General features: G+C 52.5%; 7 protein-coding genes across 7 annotated transcripts; 4 read left to right on the top strand and 3 right to left on the bottom strand.

Moving 5' to 3' along the window:
• Nucleotides 1–621: 621 nt before the first annotated feature.
• Nucleotides 622–9,409, bottom strand: W97_03237 (uncharacterized protein; the record flags this gene model as incomplete). Its single annotated transcript, XM_007781134.1, has 4 exons — nt 622–4,662; nt 4,727–5,109; nt 5,155–9,075; nt 9,124–9,409. 4 exons carry the CDS (start codon nt 9,407–9,409, stop codon nt 622–624), a joined length of 8,631 nt encoding a protein of 2,876 aa, XP_007779324.1.
• Nucleotides 9,410–10,337: 928 nt separating this feature from the next.
• W97_03236 (uncharacterized protein) lies at nt 10,338–12,488 on the bottom strand (the record flags this gene model as incomplete). Its single annotated transcript, XM_007781133.1, has 7 exons — nt 10,338–11,228; nt 11,294–11,354; nt 11,424–11,803; nt 11,858–11,912; nt 11,971–12,165; nt 12,217–12,348; nt 12,430–12,488. The coding sequence occupies 7 exons, from the start codon at nt 12,486–12,488 to the stop codon at nt 10,338–10,340; spliced, it is 1,773 nt and encodes a 590-aa protein (XP_007779323.1).
• A 1,545-nt stretch (nt 12,489–14,033) lies between these two features.
• Nucleotides 14,034–15,716, top strand: W97_03235 (uncharacterized protein; the record flags this gene model as incomplete). Its single annotated transcript, XM_007781132.1, has 1 exon — nt 14,034–15,716. One exon carries the CDS (start codon nt 14,034–14,036, stop codon nt 15,714–15,716), a length of 1,683 nt encoding a protein of 560 aa, XP_007779322.1.
• A 1,286-nt stretch (nt 15,717–17,002) lies between these two features.
• W97_03234 (uncharacterized protein) lies at nt 17,003–18,067 on the top strand (the record flags this gene model as incomplete). The annotated part of the gene is made up of 1 exon (XM_007781131.1): nt 17,003–18,067. The coding sequence occupies one exon, from the start codon at nt 17,003–17,005 to the stop codon at nt 18,065–18,067; it is 1,065 nt and encodes a 354-aa protein (XP_007779321.1).
• Nucleotides 18,068–20,539: 2,472 nt separating this feature from the next.
• W97_03233 (uncharacterized protein) lies at nt 20,540–21,020 on the top strand (the record flags this gene model as incomplete). Its single annotated transcript, XM_007781130.1, has 2 exons — nt 20,540–20,551; nt 20,607–21,020. The coding sequence occupies 2 exons, from the start codon at nt 20,540–20,542 to the stop codon at nt 21,018–21,020; spliced, it is 426 nt and encodes a 141-aa protein (XP_007779320.1).
• A 1,708-nt stretch (nt 21,021–22,728) lies between these two features.
• On the bottom strand, nt 22,729–26,056 carry W97_03232 (regulator-nonsense transcripts 1; the record flags this gene model as incomplete). Its single annotated transcript, XM_007781129.1, has 2 exons — nt 22,729–25,723; nt 25,794–26,056. The coding sequence occupies 2 exons, from the start codon at nt 26,054–26,056 to the stop codon at nt 22,729–22,731; spliced, it is 3,258 nt and encodes a 1,085-aa protein (XP_007779319.1).
• Nucleotides 26,057–26,456: 400 nt separating this feature from the next.
• W97_03231 (uncharacterized protein) lies at nt 26,457–27,401 on the top strand (the record flags this gene model as incomplete). The annotated part of the gene is made up of 2 exons (XM_007781128.1): nt 26,457–26,462; nt 26,520–27,401. The coding sequence occupies 2 exons, from the start codon at nt 26,457–26,459 to the stop codon at nt 27,399–27,401; spliced, it is 888 nt and encodes a 295-aa protein (XP_007779318.1).
• Between the last annotated feature and the right edge of the window lie 541 nt (nt 27,402–27,942).

Below are 27,942 nucleotides of genomic sequence, written 5' to 3'. Positions count from 1 at the left end.
TGAAGTGAGCCACGGATGAGCTTATAAAAACATCCTCACTTGTTGAGCCATGTTTGGCCAAAGGGACGGGCAATCCACAACACCTGTTAGAAACTCAACCCTTCGACTGAAGTAACAACAAGCGCTTCCATCACTTGGACAGCGTCATGCCTAACCCGTTACCCTACAGACGCAGACTTCAAGACCAGAATACAACCCATCGTCCGCTGCGCCGATGAATGCTGTCCCGACGCCCCGGACCCCAAATGCAAGACCCCGACTGCCACCATGCACAACCCGTACCGTAGTGGAAACAGACAATGAATGTAAGCCCCAACGCCAAAGAATGCTTGCCAACAGCGCTCAGGCCGTGCAATAACAAGGGATCCAAAGGAATTGTGGAGGAGTTGTCTCAATGCCCAAGGTGTAAGGCTAAGACGAATCGGTATGTCGCGAGAAGAACTTCTTCCCAAAGAGCAGCTTGCCCATGCGGCGGTTGCTGTTGACCAATGTCAGTAATTGCTATAATTAAACCGAGTAATGAGATACTAACGTATCTTCCGTCCTCTCAGCCGTGACCTCATCCCTCAAACGGGCAATGAGAGAGTGGCGGAAACCTTCTGATTCAGGCTCCTATTCCTGTTAGTATGCGTCATGTCGAACAAGAAACTTAGGGACACCCACCTCGCCTTCAGCCCGCGGCGAGGAGTTCGCGGCAGATGAGGTGCCCTCGGAAGCTGCATAACCGCCCCGACTCGCAGTTGAGGCCGTCCCAGTCATCAAAGGCGTACCAGCACCAGAATGCGTACTAGAGGAGAAGGAGTTGGTCCTACTCAGTATGCTATCTCGTTCGGAAGCGAATGACGGTCTCGCTTCGGAATCCGAGCTGTTCTCACCCGGGCTGCGGTCCATAATGCTGCTTGCCTCGCTTGCGGCGGTGGAAGGGTCGCGGCTTGCCTTCAGCACAACCGCTGAGCTGGCGAGCTGCCTCAGCCGACTCTGTTGTTGCTTGCTCGGCCGGTGGTGGGAGAACTTGTTACCCACAATAGCCCCGACGTGGGAGATCAGGGCTCGGATAATGTCCTTCTTGAGCTGCAGCGCCAGGTCTAGATTTGACCATGTTTTGTTGCGGTACTCGAGCGTCGGCATGCGGAACACCAAGTCGTGGACGTCTTCGAAATTGCGTTGGCCCTTCCCCTTGTAGCTGAGGCACAGGACCACGCTGGGGATCTTGACGTAGGCTAGCGTCATGTAGTTCGAGGCACGGTTCATCATCTGAGTGAGGTCGTCCGATCCTGTGTCCTTACCTCCGCTCATTACGCTGTTGCTATTGTTCCGATGGAGCGCAAAGCGCTTCGACTTGTCAGTCTCGCTACCGTTCATGGCGGAGAGATTAGTCGCAGAGCGGCTTTTTGGCATTTTAGAGCTGGATATTAAGATATCGGTCGACGCGTCCTTCCTCGCTGAACGCAGTGGTCCAACAACGTCGGTACTGGATTTGTTGCGGTGGTAGTCTTTCCAGGGTCTTAGGTGATGCGAGGAATCTGCACGGCCTTCCAACCTCGTACGCTTAGGCCGTCGTTTGTCGGGCAAGGTCAACGTCGGCTTGAGCCTCTGAGCTAGGTCATTAGGTACGGTCAAATTCTTTCCCTGAGTCGGTTCGTGCACCAAGTTGCGAGTGCGCAGAGTTGGTCGACCATCTGTGCTTTCATCCATGTCCGAGTCGTGCTCTTCTTCATGTGAGGGCAACATGTGCTTGACCATGAGAGGCGAAAACCCACCATTCTCCCCAGAATTCGAGCCCATGCCTGGGAAAATGTACTCAAAGAGGCGCTTGCCAATCTCGCGCTCCAGCTGTACTTTCAGCGGGAACAGGTTGACTTCGAAGTGATCCATAACGGGGATACCGGCAATGGCTTCCAGCATGTACCATTGGATCCTCAGCATGGTTAGGACTTTCCCATCGGTGAAGGACCGATCGCTGGCATAGTATGCCGCAATCATCTCGGGATACTGGGCGCTTGGCAACAGGTTAAAGCCTCTGAAATGTTCCACCTCCATGCAATTCCAATTCGAGCCATCATTGTTGTCAGTCCGGTCGTACAAGGCGTTCACAAGCTGGAACTCCGCAAGGGATTGATTGCCCTCTCGTACCAAGTGCCAGACGATCTCCGATGCTGCGATGTACCAGCGGAGCAACCCCGTTGACTGCGTTGTCTGGGTCCGGTCGTCGCTCTTGCGCTGCGAAGTAGTAATTGCTTTCATCATGAAGAAGAGTTCATCCTCGCAATGAGCCAAGTCTTGCTCTATGCTGATTCGGTCCTTCCAGCCTTGACGATCAAGGTACTGTTCGTTGATTTGGAAGTGCCCCTTGATCTCTTCCAGCTGTCGAATCCTCTCTTGGAGCATGACGACCATCTCGGGCGCACCAGTGAGATCGCTAAAATCGGAGGCCAACATGATCTTTTCGAGCCGTTCAGTCCGCGTTTTCTCTAATGGCTCGCTGTACAGCAAGAGATCGAGCACGATGATATACATGGCGTAGTACTGAGAAGAATCGCAGATGGCTCGGACTTGCGGGAAATTGATCCACAGATGGTCTAACCGGCTTTCTACGCTGTCAGGGCTGTGTCTATGACCAGAATCTCCAGTCACATCGTCATTGTACTTCAATCGAAGTGTGTTGTATTTGTCGTACCGCAATGTCGCAGAGGTCCGCTCAACGACCATCTGAAAGCCATAGGGATTGAGGTCAAAGTCGAACATCACCTCGAAGGGAACCCAAGGTGGCCACACAGATCCGGCTGGTGTCCCGTAGTGGTTGCCCGGGTGCAGGTTGCGGTACGCGCTCGAGAACGTAGTTTGGCTCGCAACATACATCTGCAAGCTCTCCATGGCTGCAGAGAAACGCCGCTGTACAAGCCCAGAGACTTCGTCTGTGACTCTGTCTTTATCCATAATTTGTATGACTTTGAGCTGTATGCCCCTCGCGGTGACGAGCACAACCGCTTTGGTGTTCTTCTCACTCTGAAGCTGTATCTGTGGAGCTACTAGACGCACATAGTAGGTATTCTGTGGGGTGAACTCCTTCGAAACATCTTCTCCAGCCTTGTCGGCGGACTGCATTTCAGATTCTCTCCGCACTGGATCATCAGCTGTTACGAACTTCTTTCCGTCATCGAGTAACTGCTGTACCCGGTCTTGGACGCTCGGCTCATCGTCCCGCTCCATAGAGTCTGTGTGTACGGGCTTAGCGCCGATCTCTTCGTCCTCTGGCCTGACGCCCACCCTTGATTTTCTCTGTTCTTCCACAATGTCCAAGATGAACTTGACGGCTCTTCGAGACATGTAATATACAAACCCGCGCCTTTGGCTGACCTGATGGATGTATCGGAGTATAATGTTACGAAGCGAGTTACTCCATTTCAGTTGCGCATTGTGCACGATAAAACGGTTGTTGAAATCGCTGATGTAGTCTTCCAGGGGTGAAGAATCCATGCCTTCCACTCCAGTGTCAGTTGGGCGATTCTCTCTCCGAGCCGCGTAAAAGTCGTTGTCAAGTTCACGGTCGGGCACAGGACCTCGGTCGCCAGTCTCCAGCTTTTTGGTCAAAGTCTTGAACATTGATTGCAAAAAGCTTTGTGTTCTTTGCAAAGTTTCCATCTGTTTCCGAAGGGCGTCGAGCTCTTCACGAAGACGTGCATCCCCGTCGGCATCACGTACTACCTTGAGTTCCTGTTCGCCAATGCTCCGCTGATTGTGCTCAAGCTGCTCCGCTAATTGCCGGAGTCTCTGCTCGATAAGATCACGCTGAACCCGCCGGGGGTCGTTATTTGCAGACATCTTGCAGTCGTGTGAAGGCTCCTTGCCGAAGGCACTGGACCTCCTGGGGTCTCCTGAGATTGTATCCTCATGGTCTGTCTGGCGGAAGTATGTAAACCGAGGAGCGAAAGCCAAGGGTAGGATCCTTGTTTCTGGATTGGATTCGGCAGGTAACATCCAGTCAAGCTCCACGAAATCGTCCATATCAACCCAGGAGAGGTCATTGTCTGGGATGCTGAAGCGGGACAGGTCTGCAGCTGGCAGGCCCTGTTGATAGGCTGCGAAGGTGTCATCGGTTGCGGCATCTATATCCGACATCTCTGTGCCTGCAATCGTAGCAGAGACTGCTCGTATATCCGCAGATATGAAGTCGAGCTGAGCCTCGTTGATTCGCATACCACTCGTCTTAGTTTGCCTGGTGCTACCTTTGACTGGGGTCCTGAATTCCTCTCGCCGTTGATGCAGGTCCAGCATGAAGCTATCCAAGCGGAGCTTGAGACCAGTCGCGGATACAACACCTTTGCCATACTCCTCAACGTCTTTGTGCTTGTACACATGGCTCATATACAGTGGTGATAGGAGCAAGCTGTATTCAATCGTAGCTAGATGTCGGCCAAACTTTTTGCTGGACTTCTCTATCCCCGGCCATAACTTTCCTTGGCGAATGGGCAAAGACATGACGCCTGAGAATTGAGACCACCAGCTGTAGAAGTGACTGAAGAACCGGGGCGTCAGATGGATGCTGTTGTAGTTTGCAGCCGATTGCAGGTTTGAGGCAGACCAGTCCCTGCCAACCGGAGCGGCAATTGCAAGCGACAAGTGTATGTGGTGGCTGCGGAAACCTCTAAAAGCATCGTAATCCTGCGAAACGTCAGCGTAGCTTTGGTAGTGGAAGCCTCGACGCTCTTGCCTTTGACCTTGCGACTGTTGCACTCCCTGGCCTGCGGAAGACCACCTCATAGTGAGGCACAAAGTCGAACGAGCGGGTGGTCTTGTCAACGTTGCGCTCGAAAACCAGGCCTACTAGCCATTGGACGTCGCCTGAGAGCTTCATGATAGTCTTCTTGAACATTGCGGTCTGTTGATAACTCGATGCGGTAGAAGCGGTCTCGCTGTCTGACATGTCGGCAACTCTTGGCTGCCGGGCATAATGACTGAGGTCTGGTACTGCAAGCACGTAGGTGCCGCTATTTACGGTCATGAACTTTCGAGGGCTGGGGTCTTGAGCAATCTGCCATTGAACGTTGTTGCGCCAAACCATCACGAATCCAGCTCCGTTGCCGGTCACCTTGTATGGATCTCTCGAACCTGCAACACGTGTTAGTCTGTTTCCATCATGTCACAGTTTCGAACAACCTTTTAGTATTAGGTGGACATCTCCGTCACCTGTCCAGTCCACCTTAATCCGTGAGTGAAAATTAAGTCGAATCTTGTCCCAGAACCCAACACGCTCAGACGGATCCACGGCAGGTTTCGTAAAACCCTCAATAACCTGCATCGCTTCCTGAATAGCTGGTTGGTAGGAAGTCCCCCAGGTGATCTGTGTCGCAGAAGCTGTATTAATATCAATAGTCATGTTTGAGTACGTCTTCACTGGTGAAACCGTGCGGCGGACATTCACGCTGAAGCCTCCAAATATCTCTCCGGAGTCGAGTTTCTCGGGCGGGACTACGTCTACTCTGACGAATCTGGCTGATTCGTCATCTCGGTATTCTTCTGCGATGACGAAGTCGGTCCGCATTGAAAGCCCCGAGAGGCGTGGTGACTGCCCTGGCCGTACGGACGGAACATGGAGGAATGGAAGTGGGTAGTCTCGAAGGGTTATACGAGCTTCTCCAATATTGACCTGCACGTGCATCGGAATCAACAGCGAGTACTGCATGTCAACGGGCATCCCTTTGCCGACACTTTCCAGGAACAACGGATAGTCGTGGAGAGCAAACGAAGGCTTGTCAATCAAAAGGTTGAAATCACTGATCAGCACGGCCATAAGCGCTGGCCGTCTCGGCGTGGTAAGGATTGTCTCAGACTGTTCATAGTCGTCGGGCAACTCGTCGACTCCCCAAAATATGGAGCGGATATCGTGCATTGCGCGACTCTGGAAGCTGAGCCCGTGATCAATGCGCTTCTTCCAGCTCTGCGCGTTGAGTGACTGCAGTTTCTTCCAAGCTTGCTCGGTTGTAGTCTTCGCATTGTCGCTGATATCGCACGTGCCGTCGATGTCGTACCGCATCTTGACACTTGCTCTGCGGTTGCGTGAACGAGATGATCTGCCGCGTAGCCGATCGACGCTGTAACTGCGCCTCTCATTGGCATCGGATTTTCGAGATCCATGTCGCTCTCGTCCTAGACGTGCCGATTTTGACCTGAACGACGAGCCTTCCTGGCGGTTGTCTAACTCTTGGAGCTTCTTCACTTTTAAGCGAAACGCTTCCTCTCGCGCCAGCCTTTGCTTCTGTTCCAGTAAACCTACTCTGTAGATGACGCCAAGCTTCCATTCAAACGAGCCATCCTCAATCTCGAAGAGAACTGCATGAGTGCGGAACGATATCCTCGGCACGCGCTTTGGACCCACTGGCCTCTTCTGAAGGATGTATTCATCTGAATCCGTACGGAATCGATGATGAAGTTGTTGAACAGTCTTCACGGTGTTTGTGATGTTGTCGAAGATTTTGTGCACAACGAGTTGATGAGGCACCGCGATACGGATGGCATCAGCGACGACATCGATGGACTCTTCCTCATTGAAACTCGTACCATATCTCCGACGTGACCGTCGCATATCTAAGCGCAAAGCTTTGACACTGACAATTCGACTCCATGCTTGTTTGACCATTGGATGCTCTGCGTACAACCTGGCTTGGTGCAGCCTCGCGAACGGAGTTGCCCAACGGTGAGAGCCAGCTTCTAGACCGTGCGCTTGAACCATGAGTTGAGGATTGGACGGCATGGAAGCCTTGACCTGGATAAACCCAGCCTTGAAGTCGAAGGTACTTATCTCAGGGTGCTCAGGCAGAGCACCGGGTCTGACTGGCTTTTTCGGCCCGTCCACGGGAAGCTGGTTCTGATTCATGCCAACTTTGTAGTGCGGAGCACGCGGCTTCCTCTGTGGGAGGAACGTCTTGCGCAACACGGTTATCGCCACACCAATGGCAAAGTGTCTGTAGAGCGAATATTGCATGTATAGGCTTTTCGCATAGGAGTTGATGTGGAAGATGGGACCATACTGATCGGTGGACGTAGTGAAGGCCACTTCGAATTTAGGGAGAGAAAGAAATGGTTCTGGCTCAAGCGCGTCAGCTGACTCAATAACGAACCCCTCTAAGCCCGAGACGTGAATTGCTAAGCGCCTGCCATCGGTTGCATCGGCTTGCGGCTTTCGAGATGGAGAAGGCGAGACAGGTCTTATAAATGCTTCGTTGCGACTGATCGACTGACTCATGGCTCGGCGCCGCACCGGGCGTGTTCGTGTCTCATCGCTCTTGTGAGCTTTGTATTGTGCAGTCCAGCTCTCCACATGCAACGCGGCGCCACGTGGATGCTTGGAAACCTCAGCATCTACACTTGCCACTTCGAAGTTGAAGTCTGAGCCCTGGAATTGAACGTGCACCAGCCATTGAGGAAGCTGCCGGAGGAACTTTGGCCGCTGGTGCTCCACAGCCTTACTTTTCACCGTCGGATGCTCGCTGTTAAGTTCAACGAAGATTTGGCGCACGCCTTCGCTTATCTCAGGACGTATCATGTATACAGAGAGGGTCTGGAAGTTTGCAGTTGCAAACACCATCACTTCTGGAGATGCGCTAAGCTGGATCTTGAACTCGAGACTGTCCATGGCAAGGAGGTTGGACTTATTACCAGAGGCAGTCTGGTAGTAAAACTGATGAGACGAGATCCGCAAGTTCGAGGCAACGGCGTAATGAAGCTCGCCGTCTGCCGAATGGGACGACTCAGTATCGAATGAGATAGAGGACGTGGCGGATATCAGAAGATCAAATTCACCGGTCCCGATCTTGTCGCTTTCCATCGGCGGAAGAGCTACTCTGATCACAGGCTCATGGATTGTCGTTTTGATGCTTGCTTTCGGTAACAGTCGTGACATGATGTGACGCCTTGTGTGCGGAGCGTCCATCCGAGCCTCGTTACTCTGTCGACTCTGCAGAAGAGCGAGAAGCATAGGTAAGTGTTTGGGGTCGAGATCCAACGAAGGGGAGGTGACGACGAGATTCGCGAAGAGCATGTTTGTGTTCCGCTCTGCGGAGCTCTTGTCTTCTTCAAGCTGGATGGTCTTGGACGGTAGAGTGGTTTTGACCGTCGTTGTTGCCATGGGTACGTAGAGCAGTCTCTCTGGGCGGTCTTCCCCATCGTTGATGCCCACAGACACGGAGATCGCTGCGATCAGTGCTTGGTGTGCTACATCGGTGGGCGAGAAGTACATCAAATGGGCCGGGCTTTTTGGATCAAGGCGTAGGAGATCGAGGCCGACTTCTTTCATAGACACATTCAGATATATTGGATTGACCGAAGGTTGTGCGAGGCGAACGCGCTTCGACAGCCCAAAGAAGCCCACCGCAAATTGAATTTCTTGTATACCTCTCAGTATGGAGCTTAAGAACTCTTTCGAGTCGGAAACGGTCTGTATGATGCTCTCCTCTCGGCTACCAGGCCTATCCAGCTCCTCCATGACATCCGCTAAGGAGATTTCAATGTCGCCTTTCTCAACGTCTGCTTTACTGTAGGCTCTCCTGCAGTTCTTGATCCGGCGTAAGCTTGTTTCCAAGTCATCGTACGGGACACTTAGTCGGCCAAGTTTCAGTGCGATAGAGGCGTCTCTGAGACCCTCAAGATCCTTGTAGAGCAAACCATGTACGTTGAGGGTGCAATGATCCAAGATCTCGGTAGAGTCTTTGCCTTCTGGGATGAATAGTATGCTTCGGGCCGTGAAAATCCATTCCGCAGGGCGTTGGTCCTTTGACGAAGCCTTGCGGTGCAGAAACAGCCGAGTTCTATCCACTGTCTTGCGCCGGACGTCCACAGCGACGGACAAGCTGGCGACCTGGATTGTGCCTACATCGATTATGTTGATTGATAAGTTCTTTACCACCAAGTCCGCCACGCGAACCCAGTTGATCTTGCGGTGGAGCCTTTTTATCTTCTCCTTCGCCAGTGTCAACCGCTCCCACGTCCGACTTCTCTGAAGCTTGCGCTTGACAGCTCCATGAGATGGCTTTCCGTTCGGTGAAGGAGTCTCTGAGTCCGCACCAGAGTTTTGTTCGTCTAGGCCATATCCATTCGGCCAGTGCACCCATGTCTTCCCTTTGCGACTTTTTCCGCCCAGTAGTTTCAAGTCCACCGAGAGCTCCAATTGTGTCAACTCGATGCTTATCCATGTGGGCTGAGCAAAGGTAGGTCGATGGAGAGTAAAACCCAATCCACGGATATCAACCCTCAATCCTTCTGTAGGTGAGAAATGTATACGGCGCAAGCCCGACCAGCCAATCCTCTGAATGGAAATGCCGGTAATGATACGAAAGAGGGCGAAGATAACGAAGGTCGACAGGTAAAGCAGGACCGCGACACCTGCAATAAAGGATAGACTTGGCAGTGCCATGTGTTCGGTGGAGAGCGGGTTATCGGTCGACGCGGCATTCGCGGAGGAGTCGGAACGCACGCAGCAGGTATTGAGGCAGTCTGCTGCTCCGTAGAGAGTTCATTGTCGACCATGCAACATGTCCGGCGCCTCTGAGGGTAAGTACAGTCCGTATAAGAAGCGGAGGTGCCGGATGTGTAAGGAAAGCCCCGCCAACAAAGCCGCTCGGAACTCAACGGAGAGGACCACGTGAAGTTCCCTGCTGTCTTCGTGATATCGCAGAGGTCATTTGAGGGTGTAACTCTCTGGTGTGTCTTGTTGCTTTTGTCAGTTGTTGAGGGGAGTGCATTGCACGTCACTTGCTGCAGGCGTGCCGTTGAAGCTGCTACGGCTTGGCACCACCATGCCAAGCATCGTGAAATCATGAACTCCAACCCCAATCTCCACTGGTACGAAGAAGTCAAATGTCTGCAACAGCTGCACTACACGACGCTTGTCATGGTCTGGACCCCAGTATCAGATTCTAGTGATGTTCGTCATAGCCTTTGTGACATAGTAGAACCTCACGGCGGCGAAACTACCATCACACTCGACCGAAGTGATGAATCGTTGGAGTGCTCCTGCATCTGTAGCGGATGCCGGTCTCAAGACTATGAGTAGCACGTTGAATTGAGTCATGCTCTTAGTATGATAGCATGGGTGGTCACGTAAAAAACAACGGATTACTTGATTCTGAACCAGCGTAAGTGAGTAGCTGACGACAATAGACCTCCAACCAGAACGCTATCAACGAAAACAGGGATATAAAGCAGCAGGTATATAACCACGAAGACCGTAAACATTGGCTTGTAGAGTGGCGCTGTACAGCCCTGAACACGCTAAATTAAGAACACCCCAACATATTGCGCCAAACCGCTGCAACCCCATTTTCTGCACGTTCGAAACTCTCTCAATGGTGGACCTCGTGTGAGGCAACAGCAACTTGCTCCTTCGAGTCACGGTCTGAGGACTGCATCTCGATCTCGCCCAGTCCGACATACTTCTTGAGTGCCTTCGCGCTCTGCAAGCGGCCAAGTCGGTCGCAGCAGACGATAGTGAAGAGCATGCCAACGAACGCCGGCAAGAGCGATCCATTCTCGATGAAGTAGTACATGAAGTCCTGCTGCCGGAACAGTACGATGAACGCCGTCGAGAGCAACAACATCGTGGTGCGGCCGCCAATTGCAAATCGGTCGAAGATGTCAGTGCGGCGACCGTGGTGGCGTGTCAGCCAGATGAAGCTGAGGAAGCAGGCGATGACGACGAGGACCGAGCACCAGAAGTAGATGTAGACGGTCGTGAAAGAGTTGATAGCCAGTTCAGCGGGTTCCGTGCCATTCGGTAGCTTGGCTCCATTGGCTTGGAAAAGTCCACCAATGAGGTCTCTCATAACGTTTCCAAATCCTGGGATGACGTCTTTGCGTGTGTCGAAGGTCGACACGGTTGCGCCCGAACAGATACCAGCTTGCGCGCCGAGAGCAGTAATCGACTTCTTGATAACAGCAACCTGAGCCTGGCTTTCCACCTTCTTGTCCAGCTGGAAGTTGTCTACCGCCTTGGTAAGAGCATCGACAAGCATCTTACCCTCGAGACGTTGTTCAGCGCAAGCAATGTATATATCGGCCCGGAACTGATCAATGTTCTTGAAGACGTAGCGGGCGAGCGCAATTTGCTGGGAGCCTTCAACAACTCCAACGATGGCAAGGTGCAGCGGGAAGTGAAGGCAGGCCCAGAGCTGTTCTCGGACAGTTCCATAATGACCATGTGGATGGTTGTCAAAGTAAAGCATCCAGAGGAATACCTTTTCACAGCATTAGCGGATGCACAAGTGACAACCCAGCATCAAGTTTAGGCTCTTCCACTTACCAAGATAAGAATGATGCAAAGAACAAGAGCGCAACCTTCGAAATTAATACCCTTACCCATCCTATTGACCGATGTATTAGCATGCACACTCGATGGCTCTTAATCGCATGTCAAGGCTGTAGTCACTTACAATTTGCCCACAGTTTTTGTGACGCCAATCGCGCCCTCACCGATAACGATGAGGGTGAGCAGGCCCATACGCTCCACAAGGTGGGTTTTTTTGAAGGAGAGAGTTCTCCAAATACTCGAGACGCCAATGACGGCCGCAGATTCTGCGAACAGAACGATGTACCAAACATAGTAGATGGTCCATCCATCGCCAGTTGCCGCCGCGAAAGCAGGGGTCATGGCAATGAAGGCTCCAGCGGCAAGAACAAAGGAGGCAGTGTTGAGCACTATAGGCAGTACCAGCTTCTTGGTCTTCTGCAAGCTGAAGACCAGGACGGCGATATACTGGATAGCAAGGAGAGCGCGACTAGTGAAAAGTAGCCAGCACAGGATTTTGAAATTCTGATTGCGGTTGATCAGTTGATGCTGCACAATCATGCAGGAGTTAGGACATACCTTGTTGTTTTGCTTCTTCCCGCCAGGTGCAAATGCGGATCCGACTAGGGCAAAGCTACAGACAACGTCAGAAAACACATGGTGGCAAGTTCAGCGATGGCAAGCTCACGAACCCGATCATGACCATGAACTGGATGACCTTGCATGCCCGTTCGTAGACAGAGTCGATGGCGAATCTGACATCGTGTAGAGTGACTTGGAACCAGGTGGCCCAGATGATTCCAAACAGTCCAATATAAGCCAGGAGGGCGTCGATATCTACGATGGCGTGGTACGCGGTGAAGGTGGCTAGATTCGCAACAAAGAAGCTGGATACCATCAGACTAACCCTCCTTTTTGTCAAGATATACTCAACCTACAGATCGAAAAATAGCTCCACGGAGTTGGCCTCATGTCGCAGGTGGAACGTAAGGTCACCGTCATGGGCTTTCACCGGAGACTCAATCCATGGCAGCACCTGAGCCTTTCTCTCTTGTAGCTGCTCTACCAGCCTAGTAATTGGTCAGCGATGTACGCTCAAGCGATCGAGAACCGCAGTTGTAGTGTACTCAGTAGCTCGTGATACCACTTACAATTCATCCGCCGAAGCTGGCTGGGCCTCTGCCTTACGTCTATGGAAGAAAGACCGCATACTGACGAGACGAGATTGTTCCTCTTTTGATAAGAGCTGGTCAGACTTTCGCAGTAATGTGAAGGAACGATTAACCGTGTGTAACTAGGAGAGGCATGGCTGTCACCGACTTATATATCAATCATTGTTTTGATCCTATCTTCAACGCATTCAGCGCCATATGCGGATACCGGCATCCAGATTGACGCTCCAAGACACTCCAATGCCGCCAGATGCAAGCTTTGGCTTCCAGGCCTGCAGCCACAGGGCTCCGGCCAAGCTGATATGAGGAAAACATTTGAGAAGCGCAGGCGAGCCCGATGAAAAGACCACCTGACGGTCAGGACATCAGGGGAGCTGGGGAAAGCTAAGGGTATCAGTCGCAATGGCACGCAACCGAAGATTTGCAGATCTGGACGCCACAAGTGCTAGGTCTCGGAAAAGGGAAATATGACTTGGCGTTTTGTCCAAATACGTGCTGTCCCGGCACAGACGACGATCGCTTACGGTCTTTTGGGAAAAGCTTGATCTGCGGGAGAGCGCCTGTCAAAAAGCCCAGATGACGGGACCCCTGTTTCTCCCCCTCCCCCTCCGCCGGGGAATCCGGTGATGCCGCCGAGCGAAAATAGCCCTAGGATGGCGCTGCCACGTTGTTAGGCTACTACGGAGTACAGGGGGCGAGACTGCAGAGGGCGTTCATGGACCGAGCTGAAGGCGTCGCTGGATCCAGCTGGAGGCGTCGATGGATTGAGCTGAAATGCAATGCTTGTCTCCCGCAGGCGCTAGGCGTGATCCGCCGTGCAGAGCCTCGACTCCATCTTGGTTCGCTGTACCATCAATGCAAGGCGCCTCAGGGGCTTCATTCAGGGCTTGCAGCGTTGATTGGACTAACGGGCGCGCCGTATCAATAGTGCTGCAGAAGCTCCGACGCAGAAGGGAGAGTCATGCACGTCTGATCAGCAACATCTCTATTGCAGACGGAGAAGCCGCAGCCAGAACCAACGGCTCGTCTCTCACCGAGGAACTGTCAGCGCAGAAACAAGCTTTGACACATTGTCGCATGCTAGACTATCTTCTAGTACCGACAGCACTGCCATGGCTTCTGGGCTTTCGCCCTGGGATCGTCAAGGTAATGTGTATATAATTCACCCTCTAGACTCATGTCCTCATCCAAAATCCATTGCACTCTTTCCCGTTGCTCAGCGGCCTCAGTCTTTGTTCTTGCGGTCTCAATCCCTCTGGTGTTAATATCTGGAGAGATTCATGTTCTGAGGACTTGTCATAGCTTATCTTGCTGAGCGGCTAGCTGTCTCGTAAGTGATATCCGCATTGCTCGAATCTTTACCTCTTGTTGGACGGTGTGTTGTTCTCAGCCGATTTCGAAGAGAGACGTCTCTGCTCGCTAAGTTAGCTATCATATCACAATCGATGTGAGGATACTTCTGGCAGAGTGGAAGGCTTCACTGCGGCCCGGTCGCCGACGACTATCGTGCAGTTCAAGAGAGCTGACTTTGAGCGTTTAGATCCTCCATAGATTGCGGCCCTCGGAGTTGCAGATCCGCAGCAATGTCTTCCAGTTCGTCACAAATCGGCCTCGAAGCCGGCACTCAGCGTCCACAATCCCGCCCACGCCTCGTCAAACTCTTCCCCTTCTGGGGCTACGGCTCGGTGCTTACTGCATGCCTCGGTCTCGCAGGATGTATCGCCATACTCATATATGCCGATGACTCTCCACGAGAGAAGTGGCGGCCTTCTCCAACCGTCTATCTTTCCATATTCGTGGCAATGATCAACATCTCGCTGCACTTGGCCCATGCCGAAGGCCTCAACATCGCTTGGTGGAAGCGGGCCATGGATCGTCAGGCATCACCAGACCGTCTGCATGAAACCTGGGAAAGAGCGGACAGTCTTTACATGGCCTTCGCTTCTGTTCACCGATTCGACCCCATCGCCTTGGCCACCATCTTCGTCGCTTTTGCTCCCATAGCAGGGCCTCTGCTGCAACGTGCCGTTAAGCCGGCCATCAGTGGACCTTTTGGCTCGACTCTAGTCAACGTGTCGATTGCCGAACAGCTACCAATGGGCTGGAGCGGCTACTACACCGGTCGTAGTATGAACACTGCTTTCACCACGCAAAACTTTTCGAACATAGTCTACGAATTCAATGTCAACCAAGAACAGAGGGTGACCGCAGAAGGCTGCGACGGCGAGTGCCTAGGAAAGATAAGGGCCGCCGGATTCCGAGTCAACTGCTCCGAGTCTACAATCCCGTTCGATCTGGTACCGAAGTTTAGCGACGACGGAGTTACCCAGCTTACCTACCCGGACGAACGTATCTTTGCCAGCTACGCCAACTTTAGCTTCGCTGAGCCAGAAGTGATACAAGTCGCGGTTTTACATAAACCGACGGGCGAATGCAGTGGAGACCTGGTGATGCAGACGTGCTCCTTGACCCTGGGCAGTATCGAATACCCAGTTATATTCGAGCCTATTGAGCCTATTGATCCTCATAATAATACTCGGCGGCGCTGGACCAAGCTTCGCGTATATCTTGACTTCACCGCAACGGGCCTTGGTTTAGATCCATCAGCCACCGACTATGGTATGACCGGCGATGCATTTCTAGCTCATACGAGTCGGACATTTCGGCCCTCTGCTGTGATTAAGGAAAGAGATGGCGATACATTCTCCACCATCGGAGGCGTTGCGCTCGCCCTGAACGGCTTGTATGCTTCTGAAGCACGCTCCCGCTTCATCGGTGCCAGAGGCTACGAAGTAACAACGCAAGGTTCCTTGGCTGCAGGATTCTCCTTTGTCGAGGAAGAAGGACTGAATACGGCGGAACTCCTGAATACGCCAGACGGATGCCGCCTAGGGTTCTGGAATCCGATCGACCAGATACTATATGCCGCACACGAGTTCATGTTTCGCTCTGCCATTGCAGCGACGGAATATGCCGATCCAATCCCTCAGCTGATTAAAGCCAGCCGGGGAAAAGTCCCTGTCTGGAAGTCCGATATCCATTATCTCGGTGCAGCCATCGTGTTCAGCTGCCTTGGAATCATCTTCGTTACTCCCCTCTTCAATGGCTTCTGGCGGTTAAGCTCTTTCCCTAGCATGTCGCCTATCGAGACGGCGAAGTGTATAAACCAGCATCAACGGTCCGAGTCCAATCAGAATGTGAGTGGCAGCGCGTATGAGATGAAGACACCGATCGTCCGGGAGAAGGAGGTTGGTTCACAGAGTTAGATGAAAACTTCTTTCTTGTTTGGCGTTGCGGAAAGGACACTAGGGGGCGCAACACATGGCCGACCTAATCTGTCGATGTCTATCTGTTTGGAAGCACGGGGCGGTTGATTAGGATGATTGTATATATCAAGTACTGTGAAAGTGTTCCTCAGGACATTCTTCATCCATGTTCTATAACTCGGACCGGAATCGTTGAAACTTTGCTTTGAACCACCTGTTACCTTCTACATGAAATTGGCCCAACCTACATCACTCAATGATTTCGCGCATGGCTATCCTGTGCCTTCGTAGACACAATTGCGCGCGTGACCATCATAATGCTACTCGAGTAGCGATCAAATACGCTGAAGATCAAGGTACTTTACCTGCAGCAGGTCCAGTCTCGCTAGGTCGGATTGGAATAATTCTATTCGACAGGCAACTGCCGCAACTCCTGAGAGGGTTGAAGCCAGTTTGAATCAACGGCTGGAATAATGAGCCTTTCATTGAAAAGTACAAGCATGGTAAAGAAAATTCAGATACGCTCGTTCGTGCAAGCCGCTCCCCATGGTCCTGTCGAACGTGCCGCAGTCCTTTCTGTGAAAATGCTCTCGTTGACGACGGGGGGATGTGACATAAGGTATGGCTGGAACCACATGCCATGTCGCCCAGACAGCTTGCCCCCTACAAGAACACCTCTCTCGTGAATGGTGCCTTCCAGGCGCTCGGATCAAAAGCCATATCTTCTGCCTCAAACACCGTATCTCATAAGCCCGCTTCAATTTGGCTCGGTGCTTACGAACGCCAGTCGAGCGCCACATCATTCATCGCGCTGAACTGCGCGCGTCTCACGCAGACCACGGTAGAACTCGTCATCTCATTACAGTCTCCACAACTAATCCGGCGTTGCCTACTTACGGAATATCTCAATAACAACTTGTCGAATGGTTAAGATTGAAAAATGTCAGAACAAAGTTGCAAAGCCTTCATAAGATACTACAACATAGGGACGCCCACGATGTCCATCTGCGAGAGGCCAAACCCAGCCCTACGAACCGCAAGTCGAAAAGAGTGTTTTTGAACCTACGGGCCCTAATTGGCAGCCTTACGGTGTGAAGACGAAGATGGATTGGTGGTAGGTACCGTACAGCAGCACGTGATGCGAAGTCGAGATACGGCGGATACGGCGGAGCGGCACGGCTAGCGTTTCGTCTCCACCGTCAAAAGCTGAGAGAATGTAGAGCTCGAGATGGGACGACATAGCAACGCCGTCAACTTGGCAAAAGCGATACTTGAAAGAGCCGAAGATGGCAGCCGAATCTCTGGATGTTCTTGCCTTCAATCATCCCCTATACCTGGATTTGTTCAAATCACATGTCATTCGATTGATTGAACTATTACCCGGAGCTCCCGATGACCCTATCATCACTCGTCTGTCGATCCAAGAGCTGGAACATGCGCAGGACTACGAAGCCATATCCTACGTATGGGGAGATCCGCAGAACCGAGTACCGATAGAATGCAACGGAAGAACACTCGATATTACTGTAAATCTAGACGCTGCATTTCGAAGAATCAGATACCAGGATCGTTCAAGGCTCGTTTGGGCAGATGCTATATGCGTCAACCAAGGAAACACACGAGAGCGCAGCCACCACGTGTCGTTCATGAACAAGATATACAGGCATACGAAGAGAGTGCTGGCCTGCATAGGTAATGATCCCGACGGAGGGGCTGAGAACATTGCAGCCTTAATCAGTGAGCATGTCGAGCGCATGTCTGGATATACTTCAATCCTAGATATGCCTGTGCTTGCTGCTGACGATCCAAAATTCGAAGACGCTCGGTGGAAGTGCTTGGGGGTACTTACGAGATGCGACTGGTTTAGTCGCGCATGGGTTCTGCAGGAAGTAGGCGTGGCAGCGGATCCTCGTGTGCTTTACGGCAGCACTGAGTTCAGCTACCGGGACCTTATGAAGCTCTTGAAATGGATCGTACGCTGCGCATCAAAGCTGCAGCCAGCAGCGGGAATCTGGATAAGGACGATCCATACCGAATGGGAAGACTGGGGAGCAGACTGGCAAGAAAAGACGATTTACAAATATACGCTTCTCGATCTCCTGAGCCATGCCAAGGAAGTACGCTGTACGGCTGCTCAGGATCACATTTACGCCTTAATTGGACACCCTCTTGCTCAAGTGGAGGATGGCAGCGGGCCGATTATCATGCCCAATTACGAGAAATCCGTTGCGGAGGTGTATCAAGAGTTCACGATATGGATGCTCTCAAGGCTTGGCCTTAGTGTGCTCTCCGCTGTCGAACACGACGAGCAGACCGTTAATGAACACGTACCGTCCTGGACCGTTTGGTGAGATATGAATACAGTTTGGAAGTCGATGGGTTACTATTCTGGATTCTGCTATCGTGCGTCCGCTCCTGGAAACCCAGTGCGCTCTGCAATCACAGAGGGCGATCTATTGAACGTCCAAGGCACCTCCGTGGACATCATTCAGAGGATTTATCAATTCCCCGCTACGGAAAGTGATTGGGAGCTCAGCGATGCTCTCAAAGCTTTGCAGTCCGCAAGCACATTGAATGGCATCCTGGACCGCATTTGGCTGGATATACATCGCGACGAAATGCCTTGCATTTACTCTCCAGACCAACGCCAGGACGCGTTCAGTTTGGTATTGTGTGCAGGACTGACCAATTATACGTGTGCGGAAGAAGTCCTCGAACGGCATCGGGGGGATTTTACTGCATTCTGGGCACTTCGCCACCAGGCGCTGTCAAGAGATGCAGTTCCAGCGGAGCTTCAGCAGACGAGCGAGCAGGGCGATGCTGATAGCTTCTGGTACGATTTGAGTTTGTCATGCAAAGGCAGAAGCTTTTTTATTACTCACAGAGGTTACTATGGACTTGGTCCATGGACTACGAAGCCCGGTGATGTGTGTTTCATCCTCTCCGGCGCGATGGTTCCCTTTGTGTTGCGCAGAGCAAATGATCAGGTTTCATATAAAGTCGTTGGGGAAGCCTATATCCATAGTATTATGCACGGTGAATTTCTGAAAGAACGAGACGTTGGTGTCGGTTGGGATGATCTTACACTTATATAGGCCTATTTTCTAATTGCCGTCGTATTATAATGTCTCGCATGCCAGTTTTAGCTAAGTTGTTGATGGAGTGAAAGGAAGTACCTGATAATAGCTATCAACGCACTTCGAACGGAGAAGTGAGTGTGAAGGCAAAGAATATACTATTCTGCGACTGGGATAATTGGCGCCACAAAGCTGAGACTCGTCATGTATAGATGCTCTCGAAGAGGGTATGATGCGGGACGAGGCCTGGAGAATTTAGCTAGAAGTTTGGCCAGCGATGGGAAGGATGAGTGCTGTTGTGTTAGTATGTTTGTCATTTTGAGTGAACTCTCACGTGATATGTGGACATGTAGTAAACTAACTCTCCGTACCCGAGTAAGACTATCCAGCCTACACTTTGCTCTACCCCACCCAGGGAGCATCTTGTATTGATAGTGACCCCAGGTCCCAAGCAGCTCACTTTACAGATCGTTGCATCTGAATAGTCTTGATCTTATGGTTCTCAGCAGGCCGTACGAATCATCACATGCCTCGACGCCACTGCCAACGCATCACTATGGTGCTCAATGAGAGTCCGAGAGTAATACGTAAAACAAAAGAGTCGAAACTCAGCATAGAGATCGGCAAAGAGCACGGCATGCTTCCACGTTGATTGCCCCGTCCTGTTGCTGTGTTCTCGCTAACAGGCAGGCTGAAAAACGGTCGGCGCCAAAAGCATGATCATGGTTGGTTCATTCCCGCATATGAAGATACGCCCGCGAGTTTAATCGCCACGTCAAGAAAGCGGTTCGTGCTATTGCCGCCGTCTTCGCGCTTGTGACACAGTACGATCAAGATGGTTCGTCAGCTCAGACGCCCTGATCGGAGCTACTTCCACGGTATGCATGTCCAGGACGCAATCGGCGGAAACTCTGCATCCACATTTGGATCTCTTCACGTGATTTGTTATTCGGAAGGCCCGTCCGTTTACATAGGACCATGGAGCTTTCCAGGTTCGTGGTAAAGGCTATCTCTGGACCGGGCCTCGCTGGGGAGAGAGTGCCTCTAGAGGTAAGAGCTACGAGTAATGGTACATAAGCAAGACTCTTCTTCTCACCCATTTTCTTGTGCTCTTGACTTTCTCTTCAAGTTTCCCTGTAGTCGCTCCGCACCTGCCCTCCGATATTTGACCGTATGTCCCGCATCGATGCGGCTGCAGCAATTAGATCAAGAGCACGGAGAAAATCCCTTGGGTCGGTGACGTTTTGACCTCGTGGTGTTCTGCATGTTGGTTGCACGAAGCTGACATGCCTATGTCAGATTTGCCTCTTTCCGAATCCATCTCATTTGTTGCCTTGTGGTCTATCTTCAGCTTCTATCCTATTTCCAGCATCCTACTTCTCGGTCCAGCATCTGATGTGCTGGAGTCCGCTTGAATGATCTCATACTCGTCGAAAACTAATCATGGCGGAGCCGCATTCCTTAGCAAATGCCTTTACTTAAAGATAAAATCCCTCCTCCAGATTTGCTCAGAGTTACCCGCAGAAAAGACTTCAGATCTATTTCCGTGACTACCATGCGCACTTCCCGCCACGCTTGAGGCGACTTCAACGACCTTCCTCCCGCCGCTTCTAAGCATCGGTTTACCAGTAGATAGCTGAACACCATCGCCCTTGATGATCTTCTTCAATCCCACGTCCCCTTGAATAGAGGCAACATTTAGCGAAGCAAGCATCCATTTCCAGCAAACCGCAAAGGCACAGGTTCATGGCCTTACCAGTCAGCAAGCCCCCGCGGCATGCGAAGAAACCATCTGCTGATCTCACGCTTTCAGGCATCCTTCCCCTGTAACAGCGTCAAAGAGCTATCCTCCGACCGTTACGCCCTCGTGCTCGTCATATCCCACACGCCCAACTTCCTCCAAACACTGCGCGCCCACGGCTACGATCCCTTCGAGCTGCCAAGCGCGCTGCTGCTCGAGTACCCTTACTACGAGATCTTTGTCGCCACCCACAGCGTCGAAAAGTTGAGCATCGAGTACGACGTCGACGTAAACTACGACCCCCTGCGCGTTGATGGTAGAATGATGCAGAGGCTCGGGGTCCGCGAGGCAAACATCCACGTCTGGAAGAGATTCTGGACGCGTGTTGTGGATCAGCCGCAGCCGGTGCAGAGACTGTACATGGCTTTTCTGGAGAATTGCAAGCCGGCTGAGTATAGTTGTTGCGCGCAGTTCTTTATATGTTAGGACTGGAGCCCCGGACAGCTTGACTAGATGGTTTTGCTAGCGATGGGAAGGATGGGTACTGTTGTGCTGGTGGAATTGCGAGCTTGAGTGTGCGTGTTGGATCTTGACGAGCAAAAGAGCGGAGAAGGAGCGAAAATCTCCTGAATTCGATCGGGAAAGTAAAGAGGGGCGTGGAACGAAATGACGACTTGTACGAAGTAATGAGTAACGAAATTTTGAAAGGATGAGACTGCTACTATCATTATCAAGGTGCATGCAAAGCTAATACGAGAACAATTGAAACATCGCAGCGAATTCTGTAAGCGCAAGCAAAGCCTGTAATTTGTACCAGTAAGCAAGCTTAACCGGCCGATAGGCGGAGCGTGAGAGGTGAGAGTTTAGGATTAGAAAACGATTTCAGAACTGAGGGATGGGTGTTAAGGGTGAGGTAGAGTCAAGCGATCAGAAACAAGAGGCAAGCAAAGAGTTGAGGGATGAGTTATGACGTGAAGGTTGAGAAGTAAGCTGAGAAGTGAGAGTTGAGAGTTAAGATATCCTGCGGAAAGCGGACATGTTACCGCATTCGGAAGGAAATCGTGTCCGTAGAACGACGAGAAATGTGAGATCGTGAGAAAAAGATGAGAAACAGCGAGAACGTACTGAGAGTTTGGGAAGTGAGGGCTAAGAAGTGGGTGTGAGAGTGAAGAATGCGTTATACGGAAAGCGTATACATCACTGTATTCGGAAGCAAATGGTGTCCGTAAAACGGCAGCGGATGCAAAAAGCCGTGAAAACAGTAAGAAACAGCGAGAAGGTGGCGGTAACTATGTACAGTTCTTCAACGTCCGTCTTACTGGCCTGCGTCCCTTTGCTGGCGTCCTCATACTGACTGTGCTTGAGGCCTTCGTTGTCATGATGTTTGCTGTGACCTAGCTACTTATATAGGTTCACTTGAGGTTATCGAGAGCTTCCTAGAAAAGGGCCAAAGGTGCTCTCCAGAGATGTTGCTTCAGACAGCACGACGATGGGTGGAGTGGCTCTAGAATGACGTGAATACGCGTCTAAAAACTGACCTCAACATGGCTGACTAGAATTGTTTATAAGAGTCCAGGTTGCTGATATGCTATTTCACTATCATTCTCTAAACCGTGTCGAGAAGTGCTGCACAGCCGGGTTGAAGATTTCACACATACCCATCCCTTCATCAACGAACATTAAGACTTTTGACTCAGCGTCAACGACTCTTCATAGCCAGATTCAACCGACCAGCCGCTTGCGACAGGCGTCACGTTCCCGGGACATGATCACCAAGTGAACGCAAGCAAAGTTGTCATTCTAGCCCATGTACCTAAGATAAATTACACCGTCACGATTGCGTCCCACCAGCAAACCCACCTTTGTTACCGGACCATTGCTGAAGCCGGCTGATAGCTTACAACAGTAGGACCAGCTAGAGGTCCATACAGAACCGCTATTCCAAGCCATTGCCGCAGTAGATCGTCGAAACCCTACTTGATTTGCCAGTTGATCTGCCATGGACAGCGGCTATCCAGAGCTTGTGTGCTCCATACCTGTTCCCTAGGACTGACGTCGACGCTGGGGCGGGCGGTTACGGCATGCTGAATACCCTCAGTTGTACAGTACCAGATTGCTCCTTTGCAGGTGAACCCATTGGCTGAAACTTGCTCATATGCAGCAGATTGAGAAGAGGTCAAGCTCGACGTCCAGATCAGTCATAGTTCCCCAGCCCAATCTGGCTCGCAAACGCCGTACTGACACTCCTGACATCGTCGTCATCGAATCCGCCGCGTGCGTGTGTGTTACGATACCCAGCAGGAGAGTTCTGATCAGCCCGTCCGTTGGACTCAACGTAGCGCTTCAGGCGGTCCGACTGGCTGAGGCTCGTAGGTTTGTTAATATCGTTGAGGCTGAGACCCGCAAGGCTGACGCCGCCCTGCGCAACACCGCCCTTGCCGTCTAGCGTAGCGCCCGTGGCATCTGTCAGCTCGCTCGCAGCGACAGACTCGCCAGCCACGCTCGCGGCACCGTTGCCACGAGGCTTGGGACCGGGACCTCCGCGTGCGCCGCCCAGAGTGGGCCACTGCTCCGAGAAGCCCTGGAACATGGGCGGGTAGTTGGAATGGGCGCCTACGCCGCTGACCTGGGATGAGTAGACCGAGGAGACGTCGTCCGGGATGTATCCGACGATGGAGCCGTTGTCGTTGTATTCTTGGCGAGAGGGCTTGCCGTTCGCACCGCTGCGCCCGGAAGTCATATTGTTCGCGTGCTGAAAGGCCATCTGGTAGCGCTGTGGGCCGCGGTAGCTCTGCTTCGGACGGCTGAACTGCAGGAGCGAGACCTGAAGGTTGGATAGTGGACCTTCGACAAGGCAGTTGCGCTCCTTGAAATGCAGTAACAGATAATGCCACAAGGGGTGCTTGGAAAGAACTTTGGGATTGCCCAGGATAACAAGACCATACTTTGCACGAGTGAGAGCGACATTAAGACGTCGGGGGTCGCTCAAGAAACCAATGCCTTGGTGGTCGTTGGATCGGACACAGGAAAGCACGATGAAGTCCTTCTCTCTCCCTTGGAATGCATCGACGGAAGCAACCTCGATTTCCTTGTAGTTCTCCTTCTTGAAAGTGCCGTTGGTCTGCATGGAGCTGACGACATAGCTGCGCTGACCTTCGTACGGGGTGATGATACCAATGTCTTGAGGTTGGACACCCGCCTTGAAGAATCGGGTGATGATTTTCTCGACATTCGTGGCTTCGGTTCGGTTCAAGTACGAGGTACCAGAGGCCGAAATCTCTTCGTTACCCAAGTTCGACCAGAACATCATCGGCGCATCGGCGACAGGCCAAGGAAAGTCGACATCGCGACGCAGGCGCTGAGCCATGGTGACACCGTTCTGCAAAGAGCCTTCGTAGAACATGTTCGATGGGAACTGCGACAGGCATGGATGCATACGGTATTGCACCTGAAGGCGGATAGGTGCGCAGCCAAGGATAACCAAACGCTCGAAAAGTGATTGGTTCAAGCCTGCCTTCGCTGCCTTCTTGTTCATGATTACAGGGCCCAGTTGCTGGTGATCTCCAACGAGTACAACTTGCTTACATCCCAGGACAAGAGGAATCATGCACTCCGGCTCAGCTGACTGAGTAGACTCGTCGATGAGAACGGTGCGGAACTTGAACTTCGCCAGACGCGGGTCACCTGCGCCGACGCAGGTACAGCAGATGACATCCGCGTTGGTCAAAATCTCCCTTTCAGCTGCGCGGGTGAGCTGCTTGTACTTCTTCTCGTCTTGGCTAGACAATTCTCCGAGCTCGTTCTTGAGCTGAGTGAGTTTGTTCAATTCCACATTGGTATCATTCATGCGGACCTGCTCATGGAGAGACAGGAAGCCTACAGGAGATTCGACGTCTTCCCTAGACTTGGCTGTGACGCGAACAACCTTCAAACCGGTGCGGTGGATGCGCTCGCAGAGCTGGTCAACTGCGACGTTTGACGGAGCGCAGACGAGCACTTGGCCGCCGTTGATCTTGGCAAGATGATGGATGATAGTTGCAGATGTCACTGTCTTGCCGGTTCCGGGCGGTCCTTGGATCAAGCTCAACGGCTTCTGTAAGACACTCTTGACTGCATTGATCTGGCTTCCGTTAAGCTCCGGGAGGCCGGGCACGCTGAATTTGCGCGGCATTTGGGTCTTCATAGGCGCAGCGGCAACTTCATGGCCCAGAAGCCGGTGGAAGATGTATCCGGAAACGCTCATCTCGTCTATGGCGAAGGTCTTCATCGCGTGCTGCATGCGGTCAAACGAGGTAGCCTTCCAGACGTAGTCCGCGCAGAAATTGTGTGTACATTCGGTAGGTACTGACTTATGGTCGCCTTTGGTGCGCAGTTCGATGGTGACTTCGTCGGACTGGTTGTTTGGGATCTTGATAACATATCCTACGCCCTCCCAATGCGACCTGAGCTCACCGACATACCTCAGCCTCATCTCATCTCCAACGGCAAGCTTGACATCGCCGAGCTCAAGCTTGGGAAGGACGAAGCTTGCTAAGTGCTTGTTGTTCAGACCAAAATCCCAGCGGACAACTAGGTTGTCTTGCGATTGAGATTCCTTTAGCTTCCTATCGTAGTCGGCCTCGATTTTGACAAGGGGTCCAAAGACGTTCTGGTACTGATAGGCATCGTCGTAACGGAGCAGAACCGGAGCAGGCTCATCATCGACTCCCGCGCCCTTCTCAAGATCTTGTATAGTTGCGCTTGCATTGTCCTTCCACATTTCTTCCAGCTTCGCGATCATCTGTGGACTGAGGTGTCGAGCACGCAGTTGCTCCTGGTCCGAGGGCGCCGACACAAGCCAAGGGAGGAACGAGCGGTCCTCAATGAGCGGTTGCCATCGAGAGACATCCCAGTTCATGTCCTTTGACGAGGGCATAGCAGCACATGGTTGGCGACAGAGTAAGACAACAACGGTGTCGGACTTGGCCGGGATGAACCCTAGCAGGAAGACGTTCTTCGTTCCGCAATTGTAGCATTCCAGGACAGTATCTCCAAGAGGCGAGGCAGGATGCAACTGGACCTCCTTGTGTCGCGCGCGGACGAGGTGGTTGATAATGTGGGAGGAGGAAGTGTTGCCGCGAGCGCTGCAGAACCACTTGCTGCATGCTAGGCACTTGACGACGCTGCCGGAGTTGTGGATTCCGCAATACCTGGAGCGGCAGAAAAAGTCAGTACTGTATCTGCAGGGAACGACCTAAGACCAGGCCTGCAAGAACTCACGCGCAAGCATGAGGCGGCAGCTCAACGTCTTCCTCCGCCTTGTGAGGGTATTTGCCGTTCACGCCATCCACGGCCATACTGGCCATACTCTCCAGATCTTCGTCATCATAGACATCCGTTTCTTCGTCCTCATCGCGCCTCCTCCTCCGCGCGTCTCCACCGAGTCCGTTCAGAATGCTCTCATCGTCGCCGGCGTCGGCGTTTATCGCGGCCGCAGAGTCTGAGATGAGGTGGTTGCCGAGGTGTGTAAAGGCGCCTTCCATGGCAGTAGCCGGCTATTTCGGGTCTTTGTTGTTCTCTGCGATCTCTGCGATCTCTTTGTTGCAGCTATCAATGTGCTTGTAGTGTGTTTCTCGGGGGGGTGGTGTGGCGGCCGTCCTAGTGTTAAAGCGGGCGCGGTGTAGTGGAATCGGAGGACCTCCGGGCCGATTGCGAGGGAGAAAAGAAAGGAAGCTCACAGCACAGTCAAGCCTTACGCTGTGTATGCGAGACGAGAGGGCGAAGTTTGTGAAGGGTAAACAGGAAGCGCACGCCGCGGTGGTGAGAAGAGAAGCGCAGGGATTGTCAAACTCTTGGCATCAGACCCCTCCGAGACTTTTTTTGATAATCACCCTTCACCGAGACCACCGCTTCTTCCACACCTATTACCTTCGCACTGCAGCCATGATAGTAAGTCCTCACTTAAACCCCCATGCTACTCTAATCTCAAGCTGACGTCTCTTCCAGCGCCGACAAGCCCGCGAACGCCGCGACTACCTCTACCGTCGCGCCCTCACCCTCCGCGATGCCGAAATCGCCCAGAAGCGCGCAAAACTGCGCGCCTCTCTCGCCTCGGGCAAACCCCTCGACGCCTCCATCGCAAACGACAAGACCCTCCGCGCCGACTACAAGTACGACGAATCCCGCGCCGACCGCACCACCGAAGACGAGTTGGCCCTCGACGACGAATACAGCACCCTAAGCGGAATCCGGGACCCCAGTCCCCTCGTCACAACCTCGCGGGACCCATCCTCACGCCTCGCGGCTTTCGCCAAGGAGATAGACTTGCTGTTCCCAACCGGCATCCGCATAAACCGCGGCAACTACGTGCTGCCGAACCTCGTGCAGACCTGTGCCGCCAACAACCGCAGCGACATCATCCTGCTGGCCGAGCACCGCGGAACGCCTACCTCGATGGTGATATCGCACCTGCCTCACGGCCCGACGGCGAAATTCAGCCTTCACAACGTCGTCCTGCGCCACGACATCCCCAACGCCGCGCGCGGCACCGTCAGCGAGTCGTACCCGCACCTCATCTTCGAGAACTTCAACTCCCGGCTCGGAAAGCGGGTGGTGCAGATCCTGAAGCACCTCTGGCCGCCACGGGAGGGGCCGCAGAAGGTCGGGAGCCGGGTTGTCACGTTTTTGAACATCGACGACAGCATCGAGGTGCGGCATCACGTGTTTGTGAAGACGGGGTTCCAGAGCGTCGAGTTGGCTGAGGTCGGACCCAGGATGACGATGCGGCTGTTTGAAATCAGTAATGGGACGCTGGAGAATAAGGATGCGGATACGGAGTGGCATCTCAGTCAGTATACAAGGACGGGGCGGAAGAAGGAATATTTGTAGGATGGACCGGTCTAAGGAGCCGTTGTTTCTGTCGTCATATCTTGGCATCTTAGCGAGGCGTTTTGGTGTGGGAAAAGTCAGGCTTTGGGCGGCGATACGGACAGAGATGGTCACGTGTGCTCATAGGAAGATGAGAAAAGCTAGTCTTTCGCAGACGGACAGGTGCGTGTCCGCCTTGTGATGATGGGTTGGCTTCAAGGAAGCGAGTTACATGCCGCAATGATGTAGTGCCAGAATGGCAAGCTGAAGATCTATCAATAGACGCCCCCCAACTGTTTCACCCCTCCACTCGCCTTGAGTGATCAAGTCCGTGGCCAGCAACGAAGACATGTCTAGAGTTACATTGATAATGCACAAAAACAAATCCGTAAGAAGCGAATGAATGCCGTCAAGGCGGTCTATGATGCTCCAGTATGCTCCGCTTTGTGCGCCAAACCAAGTCCGGATTTCTCCAGGGGTATATGTGATCGCGATCGGAAAAGCAGATAGCCGACCCAATGTCCGTAAAACCGACCTCTTCCTGTGAACACCAAAATGCCGA

This window comes from Coniosporium apollinis (genome assembly GCF_000281105.1).
Source record: "Coniosporium apollinis CBS 100218 chromosome Unknown supercont1.13, whole genome shotgun sequence".
NCBI lineage: Eukaryota > Fungi > Ascomycota > Dothideomycetes > Coniosporium > Coniosporium apollinis.
Note: the sequence above shows the minus strand (reverse complement) of the source record. Positions and strands in the feature narration are given on the sequence as shown.